A 21,855-nucleotide genomic window follows, 5' to 3' on the forward strand; every position below is an offset into this window, starting at 1 on the left:
GGAAATCACAACCAGAATATATTACATCTTCTTCAAATAAAAACTGAACATTTTCCCAACCCCATGGATCTTGGCTGGCCTTGAAAATTGCTTTGAGCAATAAAATTTGGTTACAGAGTTGTGTGAGCTCCAGAGACCTGTGCGAGTTAGCAGGGTTCCAGTTTTCATTCCACTGTACTGGGATACAGTTGCTATGTAAAGAAGTTCAAACTATAGTAGGTTTCCAAGCTGTTAGATTTTTATCTGATATAAATTATTTTGCATATGATAGTTGATAAACAGTGTCTCAGTGTAATTTAACAGCCTTTTTTTTTTTGGCTGCACCATGTAGCTTATATGATCTTAGTTCCCCAGCCAGGGATCAAATTCTGGGCCCACTACAGTGAAAGCACCAAGTCCTAACCACTGACCCACCAGGGAATTCCCTAATACATTTTCTTATTAAAGTTTGAACATCTTTTATATAGCTTGTACTTATTTGCATCATGCAAAATGCCAAGCTGGAATCAAGATTTCCGGGAGAAATATAGTAACCTCAGATATGCAGATGACACCACCCTTACGACAAAAAGTGAAGAGGAACTAAAGAACTTCTTGACGAAGGTGAAAGAGGAGAGTAAAAAGCTGGCTTAAAACTCAACATTCAAAAAACTAAGATCATGGCATCCAGTCCTATCACTTAATGGCAAATAGTTGGGGAAACAATGAAAACAGTGACAGATTTTATTTTCTTTGGCTCTAAAAGTAGTGCAGACGGTGACTGCAGCCATGAAATTAAAAAATGCTTGCTCCTTGGAAGAAAAGCTATGACAAACCTAAGCAGTGTTTTAAAAAACAAAGACATCACTTGGTTGACAAAGGTCCATATAGTCAAAGTTATGGTTTTTCCAGCAGTAATGTACGGATGTGAGTGTTGGACCATAAAGAAGGCTGAGAGCCGAAGAACTGATGCTTTTCAACTGTGCTGTTGGAGAAGACTCTTGAAAGTCCCTTAGACAGCAAGGAGATCAAAACAGTCAATCCTAAAGGAAATCAACCCTGAATATTCATTGGAAGTACTGATGCTGAAGCTCCAATACTTAAGCCACCTGATTCAAAGAGCCAACTCATTGGAAAAACCCTGATGCTGGGAAAGATTGAAGGCAGGAGGAGAAGGGGGCAACAGAGGATGAGATGGTCAGATGGCATTACTGACTCAATTGACGTGACTCTGAACAAACTCTGGCTATAGGGAAGCACAGGGAAGCCTGGCACACTGCAGTCCAAAGGGTCTCAAAGAGTCGGACACAACTTAGCAACTGAACAACAACAACACATTTGCACATATTTTTCTATTTCTCTGCATGGTTGGTGGTCTTTTTACTCGCTCACTAGCTCTTTATGTATCATTGACTCGTCCTTAAAGGTTAGATTTTTTCTTAGTATTCATTTGTGTCAGCTCTGCTTTTGCGTCTCTGCCATGAAACCTTTGTTTGTAATCAAAATATTAAATTTTCCCTTATTATTAATGAATTTTGAGTTACAGTTGGGAATGATTTCCTTCCCTAGATATAGAAAGAAAATCAAGTTTTACAAATAAATATGTGCCCAATTTTGAATAGTGGCAGGTAAATTATGAGGAATTAATGCAGTTCTTTTCCAGGTGGCTATCCAGCTATCTCAAAATCCCTTGTTAAAAAGCACTAATTGCCCCCTACTCATTTTAGAAACTTCACTTTTTATATACTTTATTTCCATGTGCAATTAAGCCTATTCCTTGGTTTTTAATTTTGTTTTTCTAATTGTTTTTATATTAATTCATCAATATCATTTGTTTTATTTATGGCATTTTATAGCATGGTTTCATGCACTCTAGAACTCATCCTTTCCCATTGCTCTATTTTTTAAAATGTTTCCCTGGCTCCTCTTGCATGTTTGCATTTTATTTTTCCAAATGAATTTTGTAGTTAGTTTATCTAGATCAAAGAGGCCTGGTGTAATTTATATTTAAATTGCATTAACTCTATAAAATCATTTAAGACAAACTGACATCTTTGTGATGTACATTCTAATTCAAGATCATGGTTTATGTTTCCATTTGTTCAAATCTATATTTTAGTCTTGTAGGAGGGCTTTAAACTTTTCCTCACATAGGTTCTGAACACTTCTTTTAAGAGTATGAATTTTTCTGGTCTCAAACAGGGAAACACATTCTCATTTATTTTTCAATGAACTGAGAGATTACATTTGTATCCCCCAAGCCAAATAATAGATCCTATTTGTCTTATCTTTGCTGTGGCCCAAGATAAGGATTCTCCCTTACATCTTTCCCATCATATTCACTCCATGTACAGAGAGCATTTAAGAATAATAATAACACTTTATGATCTATCTTTAACTCTAGACAAAACGTGTTGAATGTTCTAATAATTCCCATTGGAACTTGAATGAGTGTTAGTTCCTCCAGGGAGTAACTGGTTCTTTTCATGCCGTGAAATTTATTGAATCCAGTCATATCAGTACAGATGTTATAAATACAAAGGTCTCAAAGATTTGAGTCTCTTTTATCCAGAAATTAGGCAGCAGATTGATCTGAGGTCACTCTGGAGTGGTCGCCACTGCTTTCAGGGACTAGTTGAGTATTGGAAGGTTAATGTGTCTGTGGAAAGGATCCTAAAACCATCTAGATCAACCCACTTCATCATTATCATATGAAGAATCAGAGGTACCCGTTAATGCAGTGGATTATCTAATCTTACATGTCTAGGACAAGATTTGAATCCACGTTTTCTCAATCCCAGGTCACTGCTCTTTCTGCTACACCAATTTAAGTGTAAGCTGTACTGGAGGCATCCTTTTCAATATCAGGTATGTGAGTGCAGAAGCAAACCTAGTTTCTGAAATGGGTAAAGTCAGAACAGTGTGGAGTTAGAGAAAGGGCACCAAACATCAAAACAGAAAGTCAAGAGAATGAGTACTTGCCTGTGTAGATTTGCTTAGTAATGGAACAATTTATTTAGAATACATACTTACAGCAGAGTTTTGAGAAAGAAAAGAGAAGAGAAAAACTTGGTTTGATGACAAGATGAAAGGACTTTGATGTGAATTCTAGCTATACATCATTTCAATTGACTTTCAGTGTATTTTGTAAAGTCTTCTTAGATCTCAGTGAGGATTTCCTAAGCAGTCTAGTTTTCATGTTTACAGCTTATTGTTTGACGTAACTTCTCCGTTCCGTTCCGTCGCTCAGTCGTGTCCGACTCTTTGCGACCCCGTGGACTGTAGCCTACCAGACTTCTCTGTCCATGGGATTTTCCAGGCAAGAATACTGGAGTGGGTTACCGTTTCCTTCTCCAGGGGATCTTCCCGACCCAGGGATCGAACCCGGGTCTCCCACATTGGAGGCAGATGCTTTAACCTCTGAGCCACCAGGGAAGTTCTCCATTATCTTTCTCTGTCTCTACATGAATTTGTTTCCTATTTTTCCTAAGTGAACTCTAGAAATAGGAAGTTTCCTGCTGCAAACTGCTTTGGTGAAAATCTATAAAATCCAGCGGTTAAAAAATAGCTGACTTCAGGCAGCAGAGTGTTTAACAGAGATTTTGTATTTACCATATACTTGGAACTATATGAAGGCTTCAGGCTTTAACCATATCACGTTCATGAGCCTTTGAGGTATATGGCATTGGTGGCATGGAACAGGATCATACATGCCTGCATAACTAAAATGGAGAACTAAGAATAAGAGGCTATTTCAGTTTTATTCTGAACCATGGCTAATAGAAAATTGAAACAGACTGTTTCTCTGTATCCATTTTTTTCAGGTTGTATTCCCTTACCCCACTCATTGCAAAAACACCAGTGCCTACCCTCCTTTGCATCATTGTGTTCCCACTAATAATCAATCATGATTCTCAAACATTGTTCACTCCAGTCTTTCTCTGGCATCATGATGTTTTGAAGAAGGTTGCCATTCCTTTCCCATTCAAAACTTGGCAGCTACCTATGAGATTTTTTTAAGTGTTTCACAAACTAAGGAGTAATATTCAAATAACTGAATTTTTATTTATTTTATAAAGATTGGCATCATACTTTAAGCAAATTGCAAAATCATAAGAATTAACCTGAACTGATATTTTAATTAGTTAGTTAAAATATCTGGAAAGGTCACGGAGGAAATATTTGAGCAATGTGAACAGAAGAATGATACAACAGAAAACTATTATCTGCTGGAGGGAAACCCCTATATTATTTTATGCAGAAAAATCTCACTTTGTATTTAATCACTGTGTTTTTCCTCATTCTCCTCCATCAAGAAGCCAGAGTCCTTCCTGAAATCAAACTGAATGGCCTGGAATAATCAGTCGGTCATAACTGAATTCACACTACAGGGTCTTTCCAGTTCTTGGGAACTCCAGATCGTCTATTTCCTGTTTTTCTCTGTAGTCTATGCAGCCACTGTGCTGGGGAACCTCCTCATTGTGCTCACTTGTGTCAGAGCCACACCTGCACTCCCCCATGTACTTTCTGCTGGGCAACCTCTCCTTCGTTGACATGTCTCTGGCCTCATTTGCCACTCCCAAAATGATTGCAGATTTCTTCAGGGAGCCCAGAGTCATCTCTTTTGAAGGCTGCATCACCCAGATATTCTTCCTGCATCTCTTAGGGGGTGTTGAGATTGTGCTGCTGATATCCATGTCTTTTGATAGGTATGTAGCTATTTGTAAGCCTTTACGCTATTTAACCATCATGAACCGGAGAACGTGCCTTGGGCTTGTGACACTTTCCTGGATTGTCGGCATATTCCACGCTTGAGTCAGCTCGCATTTACTGTGAATCTGCCCTTCTGTGGGCCCAATGAAGTGGACAGTTTCTTCTGTGATCTTCCCTTAGTGATTAAACTTGCCTGCATAGACACATACATTCTAGGAGTGTTCATGATCTCAACCAGCGGCCTGATTGCCCTAGTGTGCTTCGTTCTCTTGGTGATTTCCTACTCTGTCATCTTGGTCACTATTAGGCAACGTTCTTCTGGTGGGTCCTCCAAAGCTCTCTCCACCTGCAGTGCCCACTTCACTGTGGTGACTCTTTTCTTTGGCCCATGCATTTTCATTTACGTGTGGCCTTTCACAAATGTCCCAATAGACAAAGTTCTCTCAGTATTTTATACCATTTTCACTCCCCTCTTACATCCAGTCATCTACACCCTTAGAAATAAGGATGTCAAGGATTCCATGAGAAAACTTAGCAGCTGTGTCTTGAAGTCTAGCAAGACTGATCATAGCCCTTGATTTGCTTTTGCGTGTACAAAAATGAGCATTTACTTTGTTGGCCAACATTGTCATGCTAGTGCAAGAAGTCATATATTTCATGGCAGAACTGTTTTCATCATCAGTCTCATCAGTTGCTGAGTTTTGGTCATATTAAGAGTTCCTCACACAGCATACTATTTACAATGGAACATTATCAAACCAATATCCAAAATTTTACCTCACAAGGACTCACTTTTTAGAATATTCAACCGTTGTCAGATGTAGGTATTTATTTGAGTATTAAGACATTCACATGTTTCAGGAAAGAGTGGATTTCCTTACAGGCTCTTATGATTAAGAAAAGGAATAAATGTGAAAGTACCAACACTTGTACACTGAAATAACAGTTGAATTCTTTATTGTTGATGAATAACATTTTAGTTCAAAGGTCAGAAAAAATACTGCAGTTGACCATAGAGAAGAAATCTAACACTTAGTCCCAATAGTTCACTGTAAAAGATCAACCTAGCAAATGATTTCCAGAAATATTGAACCTAACGTATGATTCCATCTTCACCTCCAAGAGTCATTAGCCTGATTAAAACTGTCTACGGTGCTGTTCTATAGAGTCATGGAATGTCACTTTTTGTTTCTCTTATTTAATTAATTGGATTCCCTATTGTCTATTTACTTCCATTGAGTTTAAACTACTTCACATGTTCATTCCAATTATAGTCTAATAAATAAAATCAGAAGTAAATGTATTTTGAAATGTCAAAATACTTAATACTGTTCAGAAAAGTTAAACGTGTACATAAAATAAAATTGAGATTTGTGTTAGATTGGATGAGTGTCGAGCAATGAGCCATCAGCACCAAACTAGTTTCTTGGTCTCAAAATCCCTTTAGATGTGTTTTTCTCCCAGCAGAAAAGCCACTGCTCCTATTCAAAAGCCACACTTTCTAGTATTACTGTCAGAATTTAAGCAGATAAAATAGCATGTGAAAACAATCCAACAGAATAGAATCTGGCACACTGGAGAAAAAGAAAAGTTAGTGTTCAAGATGGACAGGAATGCAAAATGGAACTGAAGACATAATCAGGATCCAGATGATTCATATCCTACTATACGCTGTAATTGTTGTATATTCCCCAACCATATTGGTTTTTCTTCTGTAACCCATTTAATGAAGCCTGTTATATTATAAGCTTTGGGGAATAAATATTTGAGAATAAATTCATATATTTAATCTTCATAAACAGTGGAATAACAATGTCAAAATCAACATCACCACTGGGGAGACAAGAGCTAAGTGGTATATGCCTCACCAGGGATGTCCAGGTTTCTTCTGTAATCCTTCTTGCTCCCCTCCAGGTATTATCTGACCTTAATGTAAAGATTTCACCAACTTCTGTGTTATTCCCTCAATGAACATGCACCAACATGCCATTCAGAGAGGCAAGTCTTTTCAGGGTATGGGAGCTAAAGAGATTTTGGGAAATAGCTTCAAGGTGCAAGGTGATGAAAAAAGAAGAGAATAAGAAGGAAAAGGGAATCTTCTTTCCGGAAATTGCTGGGCCAACTTACTAGTCATTGGCAAGTCAACTTACCACACAACATAAAGTTCAGTATACATGTCAAATAAGAAGATTCAAAGATACAGGAGAGATTGGAAAGAGACAAGAAAAACCAGGATATCTTTTCTTTTGCATCTACAACAAAGTATTCAAGCTTAGACTGTATATTTTACACATCCTTTTATATACCAAAATAAGTGAAAATAAGTAAACTTCCATCAAATGACTTGATAAAACTGTAAAAAGTTCTCAAAATAGAAACTGTATGAAAATTAGCCTGTTGCTTCTAGCCTTCTCTCAGTTACCCAGTGCTTCCTCATTGTCTCTGCCATATATATCTAGCGTCCCAGAGTTGATAAAAAAAGTTATAATCAATCGGTTAAGAAAGATATGGAACATTTTACCTTAGCCAAATTAAGAATTATAACCGTAATGTGTGTGTGTGTGTGTGTGAGTCACTCAGTCTTGTCTGACTCTTTGCAACCCCATGGACTGTAGCTCTGGAGAAGGCAATGGCACCCCACTCCAGTGCTCTTGCCTGGAAAATCCCGTGGACAGAGGAGCCTGATGGGCTGCAGTCCATGGGGTCGCTAAGAGCCGGACACAACTGAGCGACTTCACTTTCACTTTTCACTTTCACACATTGGAGAAGGAAATGGCAACCCACTCCAGTGTTCTTGCCTGGAGAATCCCAGGGACGGGGGGGCCTGGTGGACTGCCGTCTGTGGGGTCACACAGAGTCGGACACGACTGAAGTGACTTAGCAGCAGCAGCAGCAGCAGCAGCAGCATGGAGTTGTCTTGTGGATTCTAGGAGAATATTGCTGTTTATGGTTAAGCAGGCCATTCTGCTGTTGGGGGAGGTTTGGTCGATACGCGACGCAGATACACAATGCACAGGAGAGGAGAGTAAGGAGACCAAAGAGCAAGGAAATTTTTTTAATGTTTTTTCACAGTTTTCTTGCCTTGCTATAGAATGTGAATTTTATTTCACACCAAAGATGGTTGGATGGCATCACCAACTCAATGGACATGAGTTTGAGTAAACTCCGGGAGTTGGTGATGGACTGGGAGGCCTGGCATGCTTCAGTCCAAGGAATTGCAGACTCAGACATGACTGAGTGACTGAACTGAACTGAAGCTCTGGCTGCACAATCCCTTTCCACAACCACTAATATTACATCTTGTTCTCTTGAAATAGTAAACCACATTTAGCTCCTCGGTTCCCTGGCAATTTTTTAAATTAAATTTTTAAAAAAATTTTTGGCCATGCTGTGTGGCATGTGGGATCCTAATTCCCTTACCATGGATTGAACCCACACCCCCTGCATTGAAAATGTAGAATCTTAATTACTAGACCACCAGGAAAGTCTCCCCGCTAGGCACATTTATGCTTCTCTGCCTTTGCCTATGCTATTCCTTCCTTCTGACATACTTTCCTGCAACGTGGCCTTGAAATCTCAGATTCAGCACTACCTCTGCAAACCTTCACTTCATGGGAAATAGATGTGGAAACAGTGGCTGACTTTATTTTTTGGGCTCCAAAATCACTGCGGATGCTGATTGCAGCCATGAAGTTAAAAGACACTTACTCCTTGGAAGGAAAGTTATGACCAAACTGGATAGCATATTAAAAAGCAGAGACATTACTTTGCCAACAAAGGTCTGTCTAGTCAAGGCTATGGTTTTTCCAGTGGTCATGTATGGATGTGAGAGTTGGACTGTGAAGAAAGCTGATCGCCAAAGAATTGATGCTTTTGAACTGTGGTGTCGGAGAAGACTCTTGAGAATCCCTTGGACTGCAAGGAGATCCAACCAGTCAATCCTAAAGGAGATCAGTCCTGAATATTCATTGAAAGGACTGATGTTGAAGCTGAAATTCCAATACTTCGGCACCTGATGCAAAGAACTGACTCATTGGAAAAGCCCCTGATGCTGAGCATTGAAAGCAGGAGGAGAAGAGGACAACAAAGGATGAGATGGTTGGATGGCATCACCAACTCAATGGACATGAGTTTGAGCAAGCTCTGGGAGTTGGTGATGGACAGGGAAGCCTGGCATGCTGCAATCCATGGGATTCCAAAGAGTTGGAAACGACTCAGCAGTTGAACTGAACTGAATTTTAACAATTTCCTGAACAGTACCATATCTTCACACAAACAGTTCTGTCTTTGTAAATCTATCATATTGCTACATGAACAATTCCCTTATACTTTCATAAGTCTGGACAAAGTCTTTCTGTTGTTGAAACATTTAATAACATGCTATATATAAAATGAATAGATGATTGTCACCATTCATTCCCCAGTTAATATTTTAATACATCCATGTATATATGACTATAAAGCATTTCGCTATTTTTTGGACAAAAGTTCAAGAGATAAACATGTGAATGACATTGTATTGCTTTTTAATCATATACATTCTATTTAAAAACATTACAGGGCGGATTCATGTCAATGTATGGCAAAACCAACCAATATAATATTGTAAAATAATTAGCCTCCAATAAAAATAAAAATTAAAAAAAAAAATTAAAAACACTCTGTTTAAAAAATCAAATACACTCTATTTAAAAACAACAGCACACTGGCCTATTGAACATTGTGTATTTATTATTTTTTCCCTTGCATGCAATCTTGGACTATGTTGCTGCTAAGTCACTTCAGTCGTGTCTGATTCTGTGTGACCCCATAGACGGAAGCCCACCAGGCTCCCCCATCCCTGGGATTCTCCAGGCAAGAACACCGGAGTGGGTTGCCATTTCCTTCTCCAATGTGTGAAAGTGAAAAGTGAAAGTGAAGTCGCTCAGTCGTGTCCGACCCTTAGTGACCCCATGGACTGCAGCCTACCAGGCTCCTCCATCCATGGGATTTTCTAGGCAAGAGTACTGGAGTGGCTTGCCATTGCCTTCTCCGAATCTTGGACTATATTTCAACTTAAATAAGAAAGCCCCAAAATATAATACCTCTTTTGAAAAACATAGATGTAAAGGGACAACTTTATTTACAGAAATACATCAAAGATTAATAATTGGCACAAATCCAATATTTTAACATTCGTTAATATTAAGTTATTTGACATATCCTATTACAGTATTAAAACCATGGCTTTAAGTTCAAGTAGGCACAACTATTTATATTTCAGTAACCCTGAAATTTTAATCATGTTTAAAACAACAGCAACAATAATAGTATAATTAGCTAGTATTCATAAACCCTTTCGAGTGCTAAGCACTGCTGGTTATATGTACATGTGTTTTGATTTTCACAACATCCCAAGTTGTTAAATATACCATAAAATGTCCACATTTTATGATGAAGAAATTGAGTTTTAGAAACATCAAAAATACATGCTCAGGGTTACACAAGAAATAAACTGGTGGGACTGGAATTCAACCTACAACAGATGGAACCTATCTATTGCTAAATACATGTCCCTCAAAGACAGAGAAACAGATCTTGTACTTTAATGGATCTCTAGCACCCAACAAGGGCCTTAAGCAGAGTAGAGATTCAGCAAATGATTATTGAATTAAAATGAAAGTTTTAGACCTGAGGTTTATATTTAAAAATAAAGATGATAATTTTTGCTAAAGAATGTATATGAGGCAAAAGTATATTTCTACCTTAACCGTTTTTCATTTGTCTAACTGACTTTGAAGCAAGAAGGAATAATTCATGATTTGGTTAAAATTAACAGTATTTCAAATTAAAAATGTGATTTCATACCTAGTCCAAATGCTACATTTTTCCCTAAAGTGCACATCAGTTAACTTCAGGTATTAAATATTTGGCTTGGTTTGTGTTGAAGCATGTCAAAACATTAAAAGTCTGAGATAAATGAAAGAAACTATTAATGCCACTTCTTTCTTTGCAAGGCAGGGGCTTGTGTTTTTCTCCTGGAACTTACAAACTGTCATAATCCACGATGACAGATTTCTTCCTGAACTCTTTTCATATACCTCAGTCAACTTAAGGAGATGCAACCTATCGGTATATTGTTATTCAGAGAAATCTCAAAGTATTAGGGAATTGTATCTAGTTTTTCCATGACACCCCCTTTTAGCAGTGGAAAACTGGAAAGTGTTTTATTGTTTTTCTGCTGTACATCTTAAGCCACAATATTACAGACATCCTAAAACTGAATATCAAGTTTTGTGTTTGACAAATAGTGGTTGCTGCTGCTGCTGCTGCTAAGTCACTTCAGTCGTGTCTGACTCTGTGTGACCCCACAGACGGCAGCCGACCAGGCTCCCCTGTCCCTGGGATTCTCCAGGCAAGAACACTGGAGTGGGTTGCCACCTCCTTCTCCAATGTGGTTAGACTTATACAATTGTTCTTCAAATGCATACTTATTAAAAATGAAGTACAGTTTAGATAGAAGTCTACCTTGGTGAGAAGAAAAAATGAAATGACATTTTGAGAAACCATTCCCATTCTGTCCATTTTTCACAAAATAGTTACAACGGGCAATTACATTTATTATCCTCATGTTACAGATTAAAAAAGGAATAAAGAGGTAAAATGACTCTCCAGAATAACACAACTAGGAAATGACAAATCCAAGATCTAATTCTAAGTCTCATGTATATTTAGAACAATGAGCTTTGCCCCTTAATGGTGATTCAGCCTCTGGCTTTATGGATTCTCTAGACTTTAGGTTCTCCAACTGTGAGGGAAATTGATTGACCAGCTGATTTTCAAAGACTTTCTTGTAATAAAAAAAATATATTCAACATAATATTTACTATACCAAATTAGGAAGAATTGTGCAATATATATCTTAAACAATTGCCATCTTTTCTTTCCACAGGCTACCTTATATTGAATACTCAAACTGAGACTAATAGTAATTGGGGAAAATTTATTTGGAAATGAAAAATTTATCATGAATTTAATAGTTTATAATTTTTCAAACATTTAGTCTGGGGTATTAATAAATTCATCAGATCTATGATAGCAAACCAGGTTTTGAAAGCCAGTCAGATTTGAGTAGTTTACTTTCTATGGTTTAAACTTTACAATTGATGTTTGATTAATTATTTGCTATATCAAGTGTGATAGTGATCTACATACTTATTGAGAAAGGTATTATTAAATCTTGTATCCTCTGAACTGTTCTCTTTTGTTCAAAATTGACTCAGAACTCAAACAGTTGTATCCACTGAATCAAGATTGTTCAACAATATTCGAAAGAGCTTCTTCATAATATAAATTTTCCACAAAAATATTCCAATGCCATGAAAAGACCTGTTATGTCCAACATTCTTAATTAAGTTCTGCAAGTGGACAACGTCAGAATACCATAACACTTTGAGTGAGAATGTTCTGGGTTAAAAGACAAAAGAGCAATATTTTATCTCAGGCTTCTCTAAGAACCTGGATCTATGTTTCTAGAATTCAGAAGTCTATGAATTTCTGAATTTATGTTCACAATTTTGATAATATGTGCATTTTTCCATAAAGATAACCTATACATTTCAACAGATTTTCAAATGGATCCATAATTGCAAAAGACTTACAAACGTTGCACTAACATTTAGGCATGATCCTTCACATCTCTCAATTTTAACTTCTGATTTTCATGAATTTAGACTAAATGACTTGAAAGATTCTAACTTTAATTTTCTATTGTTCTGAGAACAAAACTGATGATACTAAATCTCAAGTAGGAGATCTCTGCTCATTGTACTGAATATATTGGAGTAGTTTTCCCAAGAGTTAAATATTGGTTACTTAGTTTCTTCTTCACAGCTGTTTTCACTTCCTGGTTTCTCAGAGTATAGATAAGTGGATTCAGAAAAGGGGTAAAGATGGTGTAGAAAACAGAGAGAACTTTGTCCACCAGGAAGTCTGTGAAAGGCCACACATAGATAAAGATGCAGGGCCCAAAGAACATCAACACAACTATGAAATGTGCAGTGCAGGTAGAAAAAGCCTTAGATGATCCAGTGGAGGAGTGGTCCTTGATAGTGACCAGAAGAGTGATGTAGGAAGTGAGCAAAAGCAGAAAACTTACAAGAGCAATCACACCACTGGTTGAAATCATGAAGATTCCAAGAACATATATGTCTATACATGCCAGCTGGATGACCGAAGGTCACAGAAGAAACTGTCTACAACATTGGGACCACAAAAGGGTAAATAGAGGGTAAAAGCTAACTGGCTCATTGTATGCAAGAAGCCCACTGTCCAAGAAGTTGCCACAAGCCCAACACATACTCTTTGGCTCATAATTGATGAATAATGGAGAGGTTTGCATATGGCAATGTACCTGTCAAAAGACATGGAGATGAGCAGCACAATTTCAGTCCCAGTGAAGAGGTGCAAAAAGAAGATCTGAGAAATGCATCCCTCAAAGGAGATGGTCTTGTGCTGAGCAAAGAAGTCCACGATCATCTTTGGAGTGGCAAAGGAAGACAGACACATGTCGATGAGAGACAGGTTGCTGAGCAGGAAATACATGGGGGAGTGAAGGTGTGGGGTGGACAGTACCGTGAGCAAAATCAGGCAATTGCCCAACATGGTCATTAAGCAGAAAACAGAAAACATCACAAAAAGGAAAATCTGGAGCTGAGGAGAATCAGTAAGTCCAAGTAACACAAATTCAGACACTCTGGAATGGTTGATTCCCGCCATTGATCTGCAGGCTCTGGTCTATAATGACAAAATGGTACACAATGACAGAGTTAGAAAATGCAGTACTTCTACAATTACACATGAAGGAGTTATAATATCAGTTAATAATTAACTAGAATATTGATTGCCTAAAATCTAACTTCTAACTAGCACAGTAAATATATTTCTTTTTGGAACCACTTAACAATCTGTGTCAGATGTCACTACAAATGGAAAACTTCTTGGTTTGATCACCATCAAGTACATGCTGGATTATACTCATCACATACCTATACAAAAATATTCTTTTCTGAATACTGGCTGAGGAGTTACATAATCCACAGAGGAAGAGTACACTCAGTAATTGGGTTCTACTTAGCAAGTAAGGTAAATAAAAATTTTCATGGGGGTGAACCTCTCAAAGTTTTCTGTTAAACCAAAAAAATGAAATTTATGTTTGATCCACTATTGTTAAAACCCTGGATTTAAATAAGAGTTTAATGTACTGATTTCAGGAAGCCTATTTCTTATCCTAGGAGAATGATAAATGATTTTTCCTTTAAGTAAATTTCTGTTTTCACAGCTACAAAAAATTCCACTTTCTTTCTAATTTCATTCATACGTTTTCAAATTGTTTTGCTAGGACTACTACTACTACCACTAAGTCACGTCAGTTGTGTCCGACTCTGTGGGACCCCACTGATGACAGCCCACCAGGCTCCCCCGTCCCTGGCATTCTCCAGGCAAGAACACTGGAGTGGGTTGCCATTTCCGTCTCCAATGTGTGAAAGTGAAGTTGCTCAGTCGTGTCTGACCCTTAGCGACCCCACGGACTGAAGCCTACCAGGCTCCTCCATCCATGGGATTTTCTAGGCAAGAGTACTGGAGCTGGCAAGTACTATTTTAACTATTAATATATAAATGATTAATTTCTTAATTCTGTAAAATTACAGATGATCAAAATGCATACCTGTAACATATGAGTTATCCTCAAGTTTTTTTCTTACGATCGCACAGAAACATTTGTTTTAAAGGAAGAGAAAACCCCTCCTCTATTTCTCCACATGTTACTCAAACAAAGCTAATTTTTTAGACTAGAAAAAGAAGAAAGAAAAATTCTAGGCCAAATCCAGGAAATACATGGATACAAGATGCGTATCAAGGCTTTTGTAGTACCAGCATGTAAGATCCTCAAAGCCAAACAAAGCAAGCAAACGAAAAAACCCACATTGATGATGGTATGTCAAAGTGATACCAGAGGCAACTGAAAGAAAAAAAAAAAGATTATTTAAAGACTCAGACTCATTTTTCAAAATTGAATTTTTGATTTACAGCAGATTGCAAATTCTATCTCCTGTGACCTTCTGTTTTGCCATATTGGAAGAAAATCTGGCTTCATCCTCATTTAAGTGCAAATATTCAAATTATCCTGTCAGTGTTGATAAATATTTTAGATTTGTCAGAGAACAATGTTCCACAAATCTGAAAACTGAACTATGGGAAAGTTGTTAAGAGGGTTAAAGTGTTCTTAACCTGCGGTGTGACTTTGCTCATACCTTAGTAGCCTTTCTAAGATTTTACCTCTTTACCTATGAGAGTTCAATTAGTCTTTATAAAGCATTAAGCATATGTCCTGGGCTACATTCAATAACTGTCTAGTTTTCAAAATTCAATACTGCTCATAAATAATTAGCTTATTTTATTTCATGAATAGTAATAATAATAATTTCAGTAAAAATATTATCCTAGTATCAATTCAGTGATTTAGAAAGATATGGGCTTCCAAAATCATTTCATCTTTTTGAGGTTAAATTACTTCTTATAAAAATTATCTAAGTGTCTTGATAGATTAAAGACTAAAATTTCTCAATCTCAGATATTTGAATATTTCTTCTATTTCCCTGATTTAATGATGTAATTAGTCATGACAAACACAAAAATTATTATACTTAATTTAGATTTATATACATATATAATGAATATGTTATGTATTCATTGCCTGGGAAATCCCACGGACAGAGGAGCCTGATGGGCTCCATTGGTCACAAAGAGTCGGACGTGACTAAAGCGACTAATACACACACATACACACACTGTAAGTAAATAAACAGTTGTCAGTTTTTTTCCTCCTTTATGTTCAGAAGGAACTCTAAAGTCCTCTCTAATACCTGACTGGGGGCTTCCCTTGTGGCTCAGTCACCCATCTTTATGTCTTCATATATATATATGTGTGTGTGTGTGTATTTCCTTTACTACTCTATTATTTTGACTTCAGTTCAGTTCAGTTCAGTCGCTCAGTCATGTCCGACTCTCCGCGACCCCATGAATCACAGCACGCCAGGCCTCCCTGTCCATCTTACACAGTTATTAAATGAAAATTGTCTGCTACCTGAGGAACACGAATTACAATTGCTTCTCAAGGTCCTTATATTATTTCTGGCTTTTAATCTACCAGCCATGCATCAGAAACCAAAAATATCCTTCAAGATTCACAAACCTACTGAATCACCATAGTCCTTAGGAAACATGAGAAGCCTAGAAGTGTGTATATATATTTTCTCCAGTCCTGCTACAAAAGGCACTAAAAATCAGAGGCATCTAGGAAGATCACAGATTAGGCACTACAATCTGCTTGCAGTGGGAGTTATTAAAATGCTGAGCTGACTTTTCCCCATGTTGCAAGAAAAGCTGTGAAGTCTATCTTTGCTATTTAGTGTGGACTGACACTCATGATGAAGCAATTTTCATTAGAGAAAAAACACAACTGGGACTGGTCTTTAGAAGACCTTTGAGCAATCATTTAAGGAGCAAAACATTGCTCCTTTAATTACAGAAATATTCTCACCTTTATGCCCCAGTGTTCAACATCCCAATGTTGGAAAATCTCTCTTTTGAACTAAGGCACTTTGTCACCTGCATACACTTGCTTACTTGAAGAATCATATAAAGAAAGAATCCTGCTTAAAGTTTCTGACGGGACATTGAAAATTAGTCCAGGCTAATAATATAATGACAGCTGCTACTCAGGTGGATAAAATTTGGGGAAGGAGAAATTGGAAAGCTCAAAGTAACTGGAAGAAATGAAGGCAGGTACCTTGCAACAGCCTAGAAGAATGGTGTAAGAATTAAATTACACAAATAAACATAAAACATTCAGTAGAATGCCTGGCACAGAGAAAATGATGAATAATATACGGTGGTAAGAATAGCAGAGGTGATTATAATTATTAACATAATTTTTTGAAATGTTTATGACATAGAATTCAGGATGATACTAGCTGTGAATCTCAACCCTAAACTATAACTGAGGGTCTGGTTATATTTACTCGAAGGTCAATCACTCATCTGTAGTTTGCTCTTCAAATACAATCATCTTCCCAAATTTCTTCAGTGATTTGAACTGTTCACAATTACCATAGCTAGCCTACATTCCTCCTAAGACAAGCAATGGAGCCCAAGAGAATCTTCCCTAGCTGACCATTTCCCTTTGAAATACAAAAAAAAGAAGAAGAAGAAACATTTTTTTAAAGATATTTTTATTCTATTTCTGTTCTGTAAAAAGAAATAAAGAAAATACTTAAAAAGAAAAAAAGCCAACCAACACAACAGTTGCAAAAATTCAGTAAATCCAAAATGTCTGCCCTAGTTTAAAACAAAAGTCAAGTGTATATAATAATTACTGGCTTTATCCTGGAAAGGATAAAAGGATTAACAGAAAAAATGATAGAAATAAAACTTAGTTTAGGGCTTCCCAGACGGCGCTAGTGGTAAAGAACCCACCTGCCCATGCAGGAGATGTAAGAGACAAGGAGATCAATCCTGGGTGTTCATTGGAAGGACTGATGCTAAAGCTGAAACTCCAATACTTTGGCCACCTCATGCGTCGAGTTGACTCACTGGAAAAGAGTCTGATGCTAGGAAGAATTGGGGGTGGGAGGAGACGGGGACAACAGAGAATGAGATGGCTGGATGGCATCACCGGCTGGATGGCATCACCATCTGGATGGACATGAGTTTGAGTGAACTCCGGGTTAATGGACAGGGAGGCCTGGCGTGCTGTGTGACACGACTGAGCGACTGAACTGAACTGAAGACACAAGGGTTCAATTCCTGTATAGGGAAGATCCCCTGGAGAAGGGTATGGCAACCAACTCCAGTATTTTTGCCTGGTGAATCTGATCAACAGAGGAGCCTGGCAGGCTATAGTTCATTGTGTGGCAAAGAGTCAGACACGACTGAAGAGACTTAGCATGCATGCCGAAAGAGCACTGGAGTTTGGGGGCATAATGAAAGTTTTCTGTATCTTGTTTTGGTGATTACATGAATTCATATCTGTTAAAACTCATAGAACTGCATACCAAAAGGGACAAAACCCAATTTTACTTTAAATCATTTGTAAAGTAGAATTTTGAAAAGCAAAACCAAATAATTCTGTACAATGACTAGTTACAAATAAAGAAAACCAGTATCTTTCTTATAAAACAATTACTTGTTAAAGTATGTCATTAAAAAAGAGTCTATTTAGATGAGCAATAGGATATATAAGGTAAATAGGAATAATGTTAATTAGAAATGCATCTCTATTGCAAGAGCCTGTGTTATTGGAAGGAGAAACTCAATACTCTTTAGTACATAAATTCCAAAAAACTCTTAAGTTTCTTTGACTTAAAATATTATTCAGAATTTTTCTAGAGGTAAATCAAGTGAAAGTACTCAGGAAGTAGAAATAGTATTTCTAACATGCAAAGTATGATAAAATGATGGTATTTAAATAACATAGAAAAAGCATAGAGTACAACAAATTAATGTAAAATATCTAAGAGTATAAAAAAGAGATAGAGACCTGAAGATATACAAGAATTCATAACATTATAATCTTTACAATATTATAACCTTTCTGGACAAAAGGGACTTTATATTTTACCTAAATTTTTAGAAAACATTTTAAGGAAAAAATGCATTTTATTAATAGACATTGATGGCAATAGTACACATGGAAAGCTATAATAAATATGATACTTTTGTTTCTTCCAAATAGTAAATCTGTAAAAGAAAGTGAGTCCTTTACTCTTAGAAACAGCAAAGAAATAATTCCATATTTTGTTGGCAGAAAATTAAATCAAAAGAATTTCACTACATATCCAAATTTATAACTTGTGACCTAGTAATTGTACTTCTATAAATCTATTCCCATAATATGCTCCATAAGAGTGAAAGGTAGTATTTAAAATATTTTTATAAAAAGTCAATTTGTAATAGCAAGATTCTAAATATACAAATGTAGAAGATTATTTAATATTAACAAATGCTCAACATCCCTCATAATCAGAGAGGTGCAAATCAAAACCACAATGAGATATCATTTCACACCAGTCAGAATGGCTGCTATCCAAAAGTCTACATGCAATAAATGCTGGAGAGGATGTGGAGAGAAAGGAACCCTCTTACACTGTTGGTGGGAATGCAAACTAGTACAGCCACTATGGAGAACAGTGTGGAGATTCCTCAAAAAACTGGAACTAGAACTGCCATATGATCCAGCAATCGCATTCCTGGGCATACACACCGAGGAAACCAGAATTGAAAGAGACACATGTACTCCAATGTTCATTGCAGCACTGTTTATAATAGCCAGGACATGGAAGCAACCTAGATGTCCATCTGCAGACGAATGGATAAGAAAGCTTTGGTACATATACACAATGGAGTATTATTCAGCCATTAAAAAGAATACATTTGAATCAGTTCTAATGAGGTGGATGAAACTGGAGCCTATTATACAGAGTGAAGTAAGCCAGAAAGAAAAACACCAATACAGTATACTAACGCATATATATGGAATTTAGAAAGATGCAAATGATAACCCTGTATACGAGACAGCAAAAGAGACACAGATGTATAGAACAGTCTTTGGGACTCTGTGGGAGAGGGTGAGGGTGGGATGATTTGGGAGAATGGCATTGAAACACGTATGTTGTCATATGTGAAACGAATCACTAGTTCAGGGTCAATGCATGTTATAGGATGCTCAGGGCTGGCATGCGGGGATGACCCAGAGGGAGGATAAAGGGAGGAGGGAGGTGGGAGGGGGGTTCAGGAGGGGGAACTTATGTAAACCCGGGCCGAATTCATGTCAATGTATGGCAAAACCAACCAATATAATATTGTAAATTAATTTGCCTCCAATAAAAAATAAATTAATTACCAAAAAAATGGTAATTGAATAATTCACAGTTTTTGAGTATTGTAATCTATATTTACTTATTTAAAACATGCCTATAATATTAAGAGAAAAGGACAAATTATAAACTATATATACAATATGACCCAATTTTTATAAAAATAATAATGTGTTTATACATGTAAAACTGACAAAATTTTAATATTAGATGTTTCTGCATAGTGGAATTACATGAATTTTTCATATTATTCTTTAATTTATTAGTTTGATATTTGCAAGCACCTTCTTTGTGCTAGTCAGTAGTCAAAGCAAACCAATTTTTGCTGTGATGGATGTTACATGCCATAGAAGTAAAAGACAGACAATAAAATAAGCATGTGCAACATATGTCCTGTTAACAGGTAATAAGTACTACGAACAACAGTGATGCAGGAAAGATGGGCGGGGACTGTTCTGGGAGTGGGTGCTCAGGGAAGGTGTCACACAAAAGGTGGCCTTCAAATGTGAGGAAATTATAGAGGAAGGCTTGGCAGTGTCTTGGAAAATTACATTCAAAAGCTTCTGCACAGCAAAGGAAACTATAAGCAAGATGAAAAGACAGCCTTCAGAATGGGAGAAAATAATAGCAAATGAAGCAACTGATAAAGGATTAATCTCCAAAATATACAAGCAGCTCCTGCACCTCAATTCCAGAAAAATAAATGACCCAATCAAAAAATGGGCCCAAGAACTAAAGAGACACTTCTCCAAAGAAGATATAAAGATGGCTAACAAACACATGAAAAAATGCTCAACATCCCTCATAATCAGAGAAATGCAAATCAAAACCACAATGAGATACCATTTCACACCAGTCAGAATGGGTGCTATCCAAAGTCTACATGCAATAAATACTGGAGAGGGTGTGGAGAGAAGGGAACCCTCTTACACTGTTGGTGGGAATGCAAACTAGTACAGCCACTATGGAGAACAGTGTGGAGATTCCTCAGAAAACTGGAACTAGAACCGCCATATGATCCAGCGATTGCACTCCTGGGCATACACACCGAGGAAACCAGAATTGAAAGAGACACATGTACTCCAATGTTCATTGCAGCACTGTTTATAATAGCCAGGACATGGAAGCAACCTAGATGTCCATCTGCAGATGAATGGATAAGAAAGCTTTGGTACATATACACAATGGAGTATTTTTCAGCCATCAAAAAGAATGCATTTGAGTCAGTTCTAATGAGGTGGATGAAATTGGAGCCTATTATACAGACTGAAGTAAACCAGAAAGAAAAACATCAATACAGTATACTAACGCATATATATGGAATTTAGAAAGATGGTAACCTTAACCCTGTATACGAGACTGCAAAAGAGACATAGGTGTATAGAACAGTCTTTGGGACTCTGTGGGAGAGGGTGAAGGTGGGATGATTGGGGAGAACGGCATTGTAGCATGTATATTATCATATGTGAAATGAATCACCAGTCCAGGTTCGACGCATGATACAGGATGCTTGGGGCTGGTGCACGGGGATGACCTGGAGGGAGGATATGGGGACAAGGGAGGTGGGAGGGGGGTTCAAGAAAGGGAACACATGTACACCCAGGGCGGATTCATGTCACTGTATGGCAAAACCAACCAATATATTAATGTAAGGTAATTTGCCTCCAATAAAATAAATTTTAAAAAAAATAAATAAATAAAGAGGTTATCATTTAAAAAAAAAAAAAAGAAAGAAAGAAAATTACATTCCAGACAGAGGAACCATCAAGTCGAAGTTACTGGGGTGGGACTGGGAAGGGTGGGCTGACATAGCCCAGGATCAGGAGGCCAGGACAACTGAACAGAAGGATTGAGATGGGATGCATTAGAATAAGGGGTCAGAGAGTAAAAAGGAGTGGGAGTTGGGGCTTATGGATAGGGTCCTATGGACTTTTATAGATCACAAGGAAAGACAGCTCTTCAACAGCGAAGTCATCGAGGGTTTTGAGAAGACAAAGATGTGACTATATTTTAACCAGATCATTCTGGACGTTCTGCTGACAATAAAATAAACTGGGACAAAAACAGAAGACCAATAAAGAGGCACAGCTATAATATAGGTAAGAGATGATGGTGGCTTGGGCGTAGGTGGTATAATTTGAGGGAGAGATGATGTCATCTGGCAGTTTCATGATGACAGCGCTAATCCAGGCTTGTTAATAGATTGGATGTGGAATATGAGAGAAAATATTTCTAAAATATTACAAAT

The 21,855-nt window shown here is 37.3% G+C and overlaps 1 protein-coding gene and 1 pseudogene across 1 annotated transcript; one reads left to right on the top strand and one right to left on the bottom strand.

Annotated features, from left to right (window-relative positions):
• The first annotated feature begins 4,249 nt into the window (after positions 1–4,249).
• LOC148776831 (olfactory receptor 4K3-like) lies at positions 4,250–5,270 on the top strand. Its single transcript, XM_088840110.1, is given in 3 exon segments — positions 4,250–4,468; positions 4,470–4,789; positions 4,792–5,270. Coding segments are annotated over 3 exon segments (942 nt in total). The 5' UTR covers positions 4,250–4,325.
• A 7,223-nt stretch (positions 5,271–12,493) lies between these two features.
• LOC148776832 (olfactory receptor 4K2-like) lies at positions 12,494–13,449 on the bottom strand (annotated as a pseudogene).
• Positions 13,450–21,855: the final 8,406 nt, after the last annotated feature.

The sequence above is a fragment of the Moschus berezovskii genome, chromosome 9, assembly GCF_049115385.1.
Source record: "Moschus berezovskii isolate FMDL1 chromosome 9, NW_MosBer_1.0, whole genome shotgun sequence".
Taxonomy (NCBI): Eukaryota; Metazoa; Chordata; class Mammalia; order Artiodactyla; family Moschidae; genus Moschus; species Moschus berezovskii.